Below are 13,020 nucleotides of genomic sequence, written 5' to 3' on the forward strand. Positions count from 1 at the left end.
TCTTCAGAACCTATGTTCAGAACACAATTTGACCCAAATGGATAGCATAAAGAATACTTGAGTTACACTTGTTGTTAGACTAATGTCCTCCACAGAGGACAAAAATGAATTGTCAGACCCAGCAGTATGTATAAACAACATATGTTAATTTTCATATTAATATGTATCTGGGTGTTGTTCCCTGTCATGTCCTGTAGTTTGTGTTGTGTCCTCCGGTGCTACAGGTGGCGCTGTTCGCTCCACTGTCTCCGCGCTGTCGTTCAATCAATGACGTGGATTTTCATTGAGGCAGTCAGTGCTGCCAAAAACACACATTAACCAACGTCTCAGAGCTCTCACACCAACTTTATTCACATTTAGAAGTTGGGACCAGTCGTTTTATTTCCTTCGTTTGTCACACTTCAGCGCAGTTTTGTCACCGCTGTGATAACAGGTGAGCAAACCGAGTGAAACAGTAACGTTAGAGGAGGTTTCCTGCTCGCTGCTAGTCAAAAGTCTCTCCAGGACCAACTGTTAAAATTGTGCTCAAAATTGCCTCGTGTCAGTGTTTGTCTGTCTCGTTAACTGTACAGTGTGTCAGCGCAGACTCCAGGATGAGCAAAAACAACAAAGCGTTGAACCTGAGGGATAAAATCAGCGGTAATGAAGTGGACCTGAGCCTGTGTAACCTCACCGAGGTGCCAGTCAGAGAGCTGGTAAGTTACTCATCGTCTCTGTGTCTCACTTTGTGTGTGAAGATTTTAGAGGAATTAAACATTCATTACATTATATGAATGTGCTGTAACTTTAAGCACGTGGTGGCGTGTGTCAGATGTACGTTTAGAGCTTATATCATACTGACATTATGCTTTGATTTATCCCAACAGGCTTTATTCACCAAAGCAACTGTTGTGGACTTGTCTTGCAACAACATTACCTCCCTCCCTGTAAGTACAAACGCAGGCATACTGCACTAAAACACACCATTTTACCCCTCAGAGGAACAGTGTGTAACATTCAGGAGCACTTAGTGGCATAGGCAGTGGTGAGGAGTGCAGATTGCAACCAGCTGAAATTTCTCCTGGTTAGAATTTTATTAGTCTTCATCGTTCAAGAGGTTTTTACCAGGAGCCGAATTATCCACAGAGGCCTCTTCCTCTCCAAAACAATCAGACACAGTGATTAGTATGATAAAAACACTCAATAAAGCAGTTCAAGTTAAAAATCAGTGTTTCACTGATGATGTTTGGCATGTCGCAGACAGGCAGCTAACCTAGCACCTGCTAATGTGTGCTCACCTTTTACTGTGATAACTTAAGCTCCAGATGTTCAGTAGGTTTTTACCAGGAGCCGAATTATCCACAGAAAATTTTAGTGATCATCAAGTCTCTTCTGCAGTGGAATTAACATAGTGTTATGCATGCATACCCATTATCGTGACAGCCCAACAACAGATGGAGACATGAAAGACATTACTTTTCAATGTATGTAATAGTGAGAGTGGCAGGTTTGGCAGTACTTTGATCTAGACATTGAATTCAGCAGCAATAAATCTTTTTGAGATGTTATATCATTTGTTAACTTTAAGAGTGTTGTTGTCAGATAATGTGCAGGTTTACATTCATACGACACGGAGCAAAATGTGTTTCATGTTTTAAATCCCCAGAGGCAAATACCTCCAGATTGTCCAACATTGACTAACAAAGGAAATAAGAACAATAGAACTTGAGTTATTTCTTATTTGTCTGTATCTCCTTCATGCAGCCAGAGTTCTGCAACCTGACCCACCTGGTGAAGGTGGATCTGAGTAAAAACCAGCTGACCTGTCTGCCAGATGACGTGGGGAACCTGACCAGCCTTCAACATCTGGACCTGTACAACAACAAGCTGACTGTGCTACCTGTCAGCTTCTCTCAGCTCAGGGTGGGTGTCTGACACGAGCTCTGTTGTTTGCATCGCCTCTGTACATGGGGTGCCAGCACTATCCACTAAGTTACCGACGCCCTGTGATCTATTCCTTTAATAGTAAATAATTTGTGATAGCTTTCTTTATTCCTTACCTTACCTTACACGATATATTCGTGTACTCTGCACTTGTGTTAAATATGTGTGCAGACTCGCATGTAGTTGGCTGTAGGTGGCTTTGTTTTTAAAAGTTTTTTATTTCACTGTGTGTGTGTGTGTGTGTGTTTGTTGTTAGGGTCTGAAGTGGTTGGATCTGAAGGATAACCCGCTGGAGGCCGGCCTGGCCAAGGCAGCAGGAGACTGTCTGGATGAGAAGCAGTGCAAACAGTGTGCCTCCAAGGTGAGAGCGAGAGGAAGAGATGGTCAGAAGAATTATAGGGAAGAGATCAGTTAAACAGCTTTCAGTGTCTAAAATTTAAGGTAATTCTCCTCCAGGTTTTGCAGCACATGAGTGGTCTTCAGGATGAGGTCGATCGTGCACGAGAGAAACGCCTCTTGAGGGAAAAAGGTCAGTGTGACGATGACAACTTTTTATTTGTGTTTGCAAATTGATCGATTTTGCTGGATGATTAAACCGCATTACTTTTTTGATTTAGTACTAAAAACTGTAGATGAATTTCATGTCAAATTTGTAGTCTTGCTTTCTTAAGCCCAGTTTAGACCGATGAGTCGTGAGCAGCAAAACTGTTAAGAATGTTGCAGAGAAAAGTTGCAGCGGCATGAACTGGCTGGTCTGAGCTCGACTCAAGCCAGCTGATGGAGTCACCGGCAACTCAGCTGGTTGTATTGCAGGCAGCTGGTTGTAGAATATCAGGCACGTTACCTGTTTCTACAGCCAGTCGGCTTGTAGTGAAGTCAGCTGGTCAAGTCAAAATGACGGCAGACAGCGTGTTCGCTTGCTGTGGCAGGTGCTCTGTCCCCGCCAAGCCCTCTATTTCCGTCCTCACAGTGTGCTGGTGTTGAACAGTGGGTTGCTGCTGCTCCTCGCTGTATGTGCTTACTTATATTATTGTGGCGTATTTATTATGAATACAGTCCATCTGATGCTCACTTTATGTTTTTCACCATGTCGTCACTACTACAAATGCAGCTGTAGCCAGTATCTCACTATCGCTATCCTCATTCATATTTTAAGAAGCTACAAATTACATTCAGCCACAAAATAAACCTGAAAAGCTGCAAATCAGAACAGAAGTACAGAGAGTTGTTGCATAGAGATGATACACAGTCTCACCTAGTTGCATTGGTGTGAACTGTCAGGTATTTTCGAAGGTTGCAGAACAGTGCATTGCAAGTAGTTGCATGTTTCAACTCATCCCGTTCAAATCTTTGCTCTGAACTGGGCTTTAGTCTTAAATCCAATAATTCCAGATTTAAATAAAAAAAGCTGAAATTTGTATCAAACCTGCTCTCTTGATTAAAGTGCGTAACTCAATAACATCCACGAGAGCGAGAAGAAGTACTTAGATCCTCTACTTAAGTGCCAATACATCCAATGTGAAAACTTAAAGTATGAAAAAAAAGACTTGTTCTGCATCTGTGACTGATTTATAATTATATATGATATTATTAGATTGTAAATACTCATGCATTAACATGTAAGCAGCATTTTACTGTTGTAGCAGGTTGAGGGGAACCAGTCTGAAGTAGTTTAGCGAGATTAGTCTGGATGCTCCCAGCCTAAAGGGGTTGTAATTAATGGTGGAAGGAAAGAAGAAAAATTAAGTTATGCTACACATACTTATATTCTTATGTTTGTAAGTATTATTTGCAAAACAAGACTGACTCGGAATAATATGTTAGTAGGTTAATTCCTTTTCTCTGGCTCCCAACTAAGTAGTAAGCTGAGATAGTAATTGTGCTTTTGTAGACTCATAGGATTTTGTTCCACTGAGGATGAAGTGCATTTTATTCATGGCAGGGAACCAGAAATGCATTCATACAGACTGCATCTCCTCTAAATGCATTTTTCTTCATCCCTCAACCAGAGCTGGAAAGGAAGCGGGAGGTGAAGCAGAGGGAGCGGGAGGCCAGAGAGAAGGAGGCACGTAAACGGGAGAAAGCAGAGGAGAAGGAGAAAAGAAGGAAAGAGTACAACGCTCAGATGGCAGCTGTGGCTGCACGGGAACAACAGAAGAAGAAGAGCGAGGATAAGAAGAAGAAAAATGGACAAGCAGCAGGTGAGACTAAAGGTCTGGACGATGTATCTCTTAAAGCGATATTTCATGTTTTTCTTTCCCAAATTAGACTTCCATTGACAAATAATAAAGTCGATAAGAGGCTTTTTGAGATGTTTAATGCAGGACTTATCAGCGTATTATTAAACTTTAATATTATTTAATTAGTAGAGTATGCTACAAAATGCCATGAACAATGTATTTCATAAAAAAGTCATAGTATGCCATAAAAAAATGTCATGGTATAATATGTCATACTAGTCTATTCTGTAGAATTTTGGGGTCACCTACTGGCAGAAATATGATATAGTAATCATACCTAGGATTTCATTCATGTGTAATCACCTGCAAATAAGTATTGTTGTGTTTTTGTTGCATTAGAATGAGCCATTTATATCTACATGTGGAGCTGGTCTCTTCCACAGAGTTTGCTGTGTAGTTCTACAGTAGCCAAGAATAAACAGCCAAAACAGTGGTTCAAAATAGGGCGATTCCTAATTTTCCATCAGGCAACATAGTTCTCCTACATGCTTGGCACAAGGTTTCAGTTGGTTCCAATCAGCAACGTCACTGCTAGATTCCACTACATCCTTCATAAAATGTCAAAAAACTGTGATAAAATAATATGCCATAAAATGTCAAAAGAGTCATATTATAGTTTGCCATAAGATTTTCAAAAACAGTCATCGAAAGGTATGCCATAAAAATGTCATAGTATAGTATGTGATAAAAAATGTCGCAGAAGTGTAATAGTATAGTCTGCCATAAAACTTTTTGAAAAGCCACAGTATAGTCTGCCATGAAATTATCCAAAAATGTCATAGTATTGTATGCCATAGAAATGAAAAAGTATAGTATGCATAAAAATGTCAAAAAGGCCATAATATAGTATGCCATGAAATTGTCAAAAAATTTCATAGTATAATATGCCATAAAAGTGTCAAAAAATTTTCATGGCATAGTGTATCATACAACATGAAACAAAATTCATAGTTTAGTATGCCATAAAATGTCGAAAAAATATCATAGTATACTATTCCATAAAATTTCATGGTATAGGATGTGATGAAAGTGTAACAAAAAAAAGGTCTTAGTATACTATGTCATCAAAAATCATGAAAAAATGTCATAGTATAATATGTCGTCAACAATCCTGAAAAAGTTTCAAGAGTATGTCATCAAAAATCATGAAAAAACATAGAATTCGTGAAAAAAGTCATAGTATAGTAAGTCGTCAGAAATCACGAAAAATCATCATAGTAAAGTATGTCATCCAAAATCATGAAAAATCATCATAGTATAGTATGTCGTCCAAAATCATGAAAAAAAAGTCATAGTATAACGTCGTCCATAATCATGAAAAAACATAGAATTCGTGAAAAAAGTCATAGTATAGTAAGTCGTCAGAAATCACGAAAAATCATCATAGTAAAGTATGTCATCCAAAATCATGAAAAATCATCATAGTATAGTGTGTCGTCCAAAATCATGAAAAAAAGGTCATAGTATAGCATGTCGTCCAAAAATCATCATAGTATAGTATGTCGTCTAAAATGATGAAGAAAACGTCATAGTATAGCATGTTGTCACAAATCATGAAAAAAAGTCATACTATAGTATGTCGTCAGAAATCATGAAAATATGTCATAGTATAGCATGTTGTCACAAATCATGAAAAAAAGTCATAGTATAGCATGTCGTCCGAAAATCATCATAGTATAGTATGTCGTCCAAAATCATGAAAAATCATCATAGTATAGTATGTCGTCCAAAATCATGAAAAAAAAGTCATAGTATAGCATGTCGTCCAAAAATCATCATAGTATGGTATGTCGTCCAAAATCATGAAAAATCATCATAGTATAGTATGTCGTCCAAAATCATGAAAAAACGTCATAGTATGGCATGTCGTCAAAAATCATGAAAAAAGTCATAGTATAGTATGTCGTCCAAAATCATGAAAAATCATCATAGTATAGTATGTCGTCCATAATCATGAAAAAAAAAACGTCATAGTATAGCATGTCATCCAAAAATCATCATAGTATAGTATGTCATCCCAAATCATGAAAAATCATCATAGTATAGTATGTCGTCCAAAATCATGAAAAATCATCATAGTATAGTATGTTGTCCAAAATCATGAAAAAAAAGTCATAGTACAGTATGTCGTCCAAAATCATGAAAAAAATAGTCATAGTATAGCATGTCGTCCAAAATCATGAAAAACCATCATAGTATAGTATGTTGTCCAAAATCATGAAAAAAAAGTCATAGTATAGCATGTCGTCCAAAATCATGAAAAAAACGTCATGTAGCATGTCGTCCAAAATCATGAAAAAAGTCATGGTATAGTATGTCGTCCAAAATCATGAAAAAAAAGTCATAGTACAGTATGTTGTCCAAAATCATGAACAATCATCATAGTATAGTATGTTGTCCAAAATCATGAAAAAAAAGTCATAGTATAGCATGTTGTCCAAAATCATGAAAAACCATCATAGTATAGTATGTTGTCCAAAATCATGAAAAAAAAGTCATAGTATAGCATGTTGTCCAAAATCATGAAAAACCATCATAGTATAGTATGTTGTCCAAAATCATGAAAAAAAAGTCATAGTATAGCATGTCGTCCAAAATCATGAAAAAAGTCATGGTATAGTATGTCGTCCAAAATCATGGAAAAAAAGTCATACTACAGTATGTCGTCCAAAATCATGAAAATATGTCATAGTATAGCATGTTGTCAGAAATCATGAAAAATCATCATAGTATATAGTATGTCATCCGAAATCATGAAAAAACGTCATAACATAGCATGTTGTCAGAAATCATGAAAAAAAGTCATAGCATGTCGTCCAAAATCATGAAAAATCATCACAGTGTAGAATGTTTTTAAAAATCATGAAAAACGTCATAGTATAGTATGTTGTCAAAAATCATGAAAAATCGTCATAGTAGCATGTCTTCAAAAATCGTCATAGTATGTCATCTAAAATCATGAAAAACAGCCATAGTATAGTATGTTTTTAAATCAGAATCAGCTTTATTGACTTGAGTATGTGTGCAAATACAATGAATTTTACTTTCGTTTCTGATGCACCTTCATTGCACATAGACAAAAATGCACAGCAGTATACCAAAATAGACATACAGCTTAAACAGAGACAACCGAGCTGGACAAATGTAAAACTTAACTATTTAACTACTACATACAGCTATTGGACAGATATAAATATATTTAACAAAGCGTGATAACATATATTTAAAAAAAACAAAAAAACAGTGATTAACGTGACAGCATTTACAGTATGTACAGTGTGCATAGATTTATATTTGGCAAAGTTGATATATAAATGTTTAACAGTGTATAGTTAAACAGGTGGATACTTGGTGTTCAAGTTTTTGCACAAGGATTGTTCAGAAATTGGTCCTGACACTATGGGCTGTGTTAACTGTTGATCATAGTGACGCCTGTGGAAAGAAACTATGTCTGGTTGTTTTGCCAACAGTTTTCGGTAGCACCTTCCATAGGGGAGAAGTTGGAACAGGTTGGGATGCATCTGTAGTAGTGATTGCTGCCTGTTTCCTGACTCTAGACATGATTAAGTCCTGAATGTAGGGCAGGCTGGCATTATTGACTCTTTCCACGAAATGACTGTCTGTTGTAACCTGTTTGGTGACTGGTCCAATCCACACAGTGATGGAATGCAATAAAGGTAGAATGAATTATTGTGTAGAATTAGATCTGCAGCTCATGAGGCAGGTTGAACTTCCTCTGCTGGGCCTTTTTCCTGTTGGACATCCACTCTAGGCCCTGGGAGATGGAGGAATATAGTGTGTTATTGAAAAACCGAAGTGTATCATGTTACAAAATCTCACTTAAACAAGTCCTAGTACAGCATGACATTTTAATAACTTCTTAAATGACATTTTAATGCCATAGTGTATGCCATAAAAATGTCATGTTATAGTATGTGATGAAATTGTCATAATATAATATGCCATTAAATTTGGAAAAAAGGGTCATAGTATGCCATAAAAATTACATAGTGTAGTATGTGATACAATTGTCATAGAATAGTATGCCATAAAACATAGTATGCCATAAAATTTCATGGTATAGGATGTGATAAAAGTGTTAACGAACAAAACGTCATAGTATAATATGATGTCAAAAATCATGAACAATCATTGTTGTATACCATGTCGTCAGAAATCATGAAAAAAAGTCATAGTATAGCATGTCGTCAGAAATCATGAAAATAGTTATAGTATAGCATGTTGTTAAAAATCATGGAAAAAGTCATAGTATAGTATGTCGTCAGAAATCATGAAAAAAGTCATAGTATAGCATGTTGTTAAAAATCATGAAAAAAAGTCATAGTATAGCAGGTCGTCAGAAATCATGAAAAAAAGTCATAGTATAGCAGGTCGTCAGAAATCATGAAAAAAAGTCATAGTATAGGATGTTGTTAAAAATCATGAAAAAAAGTCATAGTATAGTATGTCATCAGAAATCATGAAAAAAAGTCATAGTGTAGTATGTTGTTAAAAATCATGGAAAAAAAGTCATAGTATAGCATGTTGTTAAAAATCATGGAAAAAAAGTCATAGTATAGCATGTTGTTAAAAATCATGAAAAAAGGTCATAGTATAGGATGTTGTTAAAAATCAGGAAAAAAAAGTCATAGTATAGTATGTCGTCCGAAATCATGAAAATAGTTATAGTATAGCATGTTGTTAAAAATCATGGAAAAAGTCATAGCATGTTGTTAAAAATCATGGAAAAAGTCATAGTATAGTATTTTGTCCAAAATCATGAAAAAAAAGTCATAGTATAGCATGTTGTTAAAAATCATGAAAAAAAGTCATAGTATAGTATGTCGTCAGAAATCATGAAAATAGTTATAGTATAGCATGTTGTTAAAAATCATGGAAAAAGTCAAAATCATGAAAATAGTTATAGTATAGCATGTTGTTAAAAATCATGGAAAAAGTCAGGGTACAGTATGTTGTCAGAAATCAAGAAAAAAGTCATAGTATGTCGTCCAAAATCATGAAAAAAAGTCATAGTATAGTATGTCGTCAGAAATCATGAAAAAAAGTCATAGCACAGCATGTTGTTAAAAATCATGAAAAAAAAGTCATAGTATATTATGTCGTCAGAAATCATGAAAAAAGTCATAGTATAGCATGTTGTTAAAAATCATGGAAAAAGTCATAGTATAGTATTTTGTCCAAAATCATGAAAAAAAAGTCATAGTATAGCATGTTGTTAAAAATCATGAAAAAAAGTATGTCATTATGGTATATTATGTCGTCAGAAATCATGAGGAAAAGGTCAGTATGGTACGTCGTCAAAAATTCCCATAAAAAGTCATAGTATGTCGTAATGAATCATGAAAACACGTAATTTGACGACATAACTGTACTGTCTTCAAAGTCATGAAAAAAGTTACAGTATAGTATGTCATCAGAAATCATGACAACATCACAGTATAGTATGTCGTAAATATGTCAAAAAATGACAGTATACTAAGCCGTTGAAATGTGATATAGTATGCCATAAAGTTTTCAAAAAAATGTCCTATTGTATACCATTAAAATGTCTTAAAGTGCCATAAAACGTAAAAAAAAAAAAAAGTCACAGTATATTATGCCATTAAAACATCCTTAGAAATACTACAGTATAGTTTGTGATAAAATGTCACTAAAAAGTCATAGTATGTAATAAATTAACAACAATAATACATACATACATACAAGCATGCAGAGTGTCGATACTGTGCCAGTAGTCCAGTGGATCAGTCTGATGCATTAAAGGAGGATGGGATGATCTGTTGACCAAAAAAAGAGTGACATTCATTATCAAAGAATCTTACCTAGAAAACAAACAGTGAGCAGAGAGGTTTTGGGAGAAGCATGGTGGTAACTTTGTTAATTCTTGAACTGATGTGGTTGGTGTTTGGCTGCTGACTTGACTGTCCTTGATTAGTGTAGATCTTTGGTAGCCCAGGAGTTGTTCTAACGTCACTCTTGCTTCATCTCAGCAGATAAAAAGGTCGTTGAGCAATCAGCACCTAAACCCCGACGCTCTCTCATTGGCCTGATGTTCAAGCTCCTTCTCCTGCTGCTCCTGGGATTGGCCGGAGTTGCCGCTGCCTGCCGACTGACCGACTTGCAGAAGGAAGCTGTGTGTGTGCCAGTCAACGTCGCCCTGGATGACAGCCTATCCTGGGCCAAAGAGCAGGAGGGCGTGGTCAGACAACTGGTGCAGAATCTGTCATCTGCAGCAAAGGAGTTCCTTGAATCCACACAAGCGCCTAAGAACTAAACTCTCTCATCTGCTGCCATCAACTTCCAGAGCTGCAGGTTTTCCACTCCCACCTGTGAATCCTGGGATTTTTTTTTTTTTTATGCTGAAGTCATGAATCTCATTAATTATGGGCAAGGCTGCGTCCCCTCACCCTGTCTGTGGTGGTGGGAGGTGAAGAGTCTGTACAGATGGACAAAGGGGGATGGACAGATGTGTTCAAATCATCTTAGATTCCTATGGAATTGTTGTCGCTCTTGTACCCTCTTTGTACTACAGCCTGTTTTTAAAAAAAATTCATCGTCTTAAATGTCTCCCCTTCGACCATGTTCTGCACTTTAACCAGGTTTATGTGTAGGTGCATGACGTGGAGCGCGGGGTGTATTTAAGAGGTGTTCAGTGAAATGTCAGGTGGCCCTGTCTGTGCTGCACTAGAGCGTCGAGTCACATGTTAACTGCCAGTCAGAGTTGTCCATAAGCTGGTGTCAGATGTGGCAGTCTGAGCATGTGCAGTGAAGGCTGTGTGAATGTAGAGCTCACCCGTCTGTGGCCTCCTCTGTCCATAAAGTCTTACATCAGTCAAACCAGCTCAATCTCACAACGTCTGGCATGCAAACTAGAGCCCAACTGATACATGAGAGCATCTCTATCATATCACACATATAACAGCATCCAGCACATATCGGCTAACCTACAGCACTACAGAAATGCCAAAGATATGTTCGAGGTCATTCAAAGGTCCAGTTTGTAGGATTTGGGGCGATATGTTGGCAGAAATGGAACACAATATAATAAATGTTTTCTTTGAGTGAATAATCACCTGAAAATAATAATCATGTTTCTGTTGAATGAGCTGTTTATATCTACCTAGGGAGCGTTTCCTCGTTTATGGAGATCGCCATGTTGCACCGCCATGTTTCTACAGTAGCCCAGAGCAGATAAACCAAACACTGCCTCGAGATCGGGCGATTGCGTTCGGGTCGGCCACCGTAGTTAGAAGCCCATCTGTGATGAGAGGTGAAGAGGAAAAAAAACGAATCAGTGACATGAAACTGCTTTTTTCAGTGTTTTTGCCAGTTTAGATCAATTTTTTTTTTTTTTTAAAAGCTAAAGAAAAGGTGAGCACGTGACAGCAGGTGCTGCGCTAGCGACCCTCCTCACTAGTTAGAAATTCATCTGATTAGCAGTGACGGAAAAATGCTAAATTGTTCTTGAAACTTCTTTATTCAGTGTTTTTATCGGTTTAAATCACTGGATGCGCTTGTTTTGGAGAGGAAAAGACCTCTGCTGATTATTTGAACTATAAACACTGAAGGAATTCTAACCGGGTGAAGTTTCAGCTGGTTACAGTCTGCAATCCTCGCCACGAGGTGTCACTAAATCCCCCTAAATCTTACACACTGGACCTTTAAAAACTGTTGTCTTTACATAGTTTGTTCAGCAGAGAGCAAAATTTACAAATGTAGTTATTTATTATTTTATTTTATTGTTATTTCAATAGATTAATTGACTCTCTCCAATTTAAGAAAAAAAAATTAACATAACAGCCAATAAATCATCTGATTTAACACAATTATTTATCTGTATTGGCCTCAAAAATCAGGTATCAGTAGGGCTCTAATGTACCCCCTCCGCTCCGCTCCCCACTGTGCAAACTATATTAAAAAGGACCATACCAACAGTTTTGCTTGTGTTCGTCCCATTGATAGAAATTCTGTCTACATAACAGATACCCAGTTTTACAAATCAGGCTGTTGTGTGTGAAATATTTGGACACATTTTTCCTTCTTTCCCTACACTCACTGGTTTCCATTCATTCCCATTACAGTTTGAAAAGTTATAAGACTCTTGGAGACGTTCTAAAAATTACTACGAGACATTTCAACTTAAATCTGCAGTTAAACAGTAAACAAAAATACTGGAGCTTCAACACTAATATATCCAGACTTGATGTTCACTGTGGTGGATCACTGGATTACACACCTGATTTTTAATACTACACAGACTAAATGGAAACCAGTTGCTGCATGGAAGGCAGGACAAGTACAAAAATAGCAGTAAAAGTTATCTATAATAAATTAAACATGTTTTGTTGTTAAAGGGGGTATCACTTGTAAAAATGGTGGTATGGTCCTTTTTTCAAAAGTGCAGTGGTTAAAGTATTTAACTTCACTTTCCCCAAATCATCTGTTATAATAAGGACCAACGGTTGATATTAAACTAACAATCCAAAGTCTGTAATGCCTTTCTTCTTGTAATCTGTTAACTGTTCATGAAGAGAAACCGGCCAAATATTTTACGGTTGTTTCAGATAACCTGATGACTCTTGAAATGCAACTTGTTTTCATTGTCTGGGCGTCTGCCTCTGCTGCTGTGGTTCTTGTACAGCTTTGTCCACGCTCTAAAACACTGTCAGCGTTAATAAATGGCTATGCACTGCAAAAGATATCTGAGCACTGTGTCTGTCTTTGTATAAGAGGAATAATGATGGTGAGTACACATTGAGTTAGGGCTTGGGATCCAAAATGAGTTAATTGACAATAAAATGACTAATAAAATTTTGCAAAGTAATTTATAAATTGC

The 13,020-nt window shown here is 36.8% G+C and overlaps 1 protein-coding gene across 6 annotated transcripts; it reads left to right on the plus strand.

The window, feature by feature from the left end:
* The first annotated feature begins 264 nt into the window (after positions 1–264).
* lrrc59 (leucine rich repeat containing 59) lies at positions 265–12,883 on the plus strand. Of its 6 annotated transcripts, none has more exons than XM_050060152.1 (8): positions 265–433; positions 546–695; positions 867–926; positions 1,744–1,902; positions 2,180–2,284; positions 2,380–2,452; positions 3,933–4,136; positions 10,175–12,883. In XM_050060152.1, exons 2-8 carry the CDS (start codon positions 594–596, stop codon positions 10,456–10,458), a joined length of 987 nt encoding a protein of 328 aa, XP_049916109.1. In that variant the 5' UTR covers positions 265–433; positions 546–593; the 3' UTR covers positions 10,459–12,883. The 6 variants fall into 6 exon arrangements, with proteins under 6 accessions (XP_049916109.1, XP_049916108.1, XP_049916111.1 ...); XM_050060151.1 differs by having other exon boundaries at positions 573–695; XM_050060154.1 differs by having other exon boundaries at positions 573–695; positions 10,178–12,883.
* The last annotated feature ends 137 nt before the right edge of the window (positions 12,884–13,020 follow it).

Source organism: Epinephelus moara, chromosome 13 (genome assembly GCF_006386435.1).
Source record: "Epinephelus moara isolate mb chromosome 13, YSFRI_EMoa_1.0, whole genome shotgun sequence".
NCBI lineage: Eukaryota > Metazoa > Chordata > Actinopteri > Perciformes > Serranidae > Epinephelus > Epinephelus moara.

Excerpts from the sequence above, each read along its gene's own strand:
- lrrc59 (XM_050060152.1), top strand. The coding sequence starts at position 594 with ATGAGCAAAAACAACAAAGCGTTGAACCTGAGGGATAAAATCAGCGGT. Across the intron at positions 2,453-3,932 it reads ACGCCTCTTGAGGGAAAAAG|AGCTGGAAAGGAAGCGGGAG; the intron begins GTCAGTGTGACG and ends TCCCTCAACCAG. Across the intron at positions 4,137-10,174 it reads AGCAGCAGGTGAGACTAAAG|CAGATAAAAAGGTCGTTGAG; the intron begins GTCTGGACGATG and ends GCTTCATCTCAG.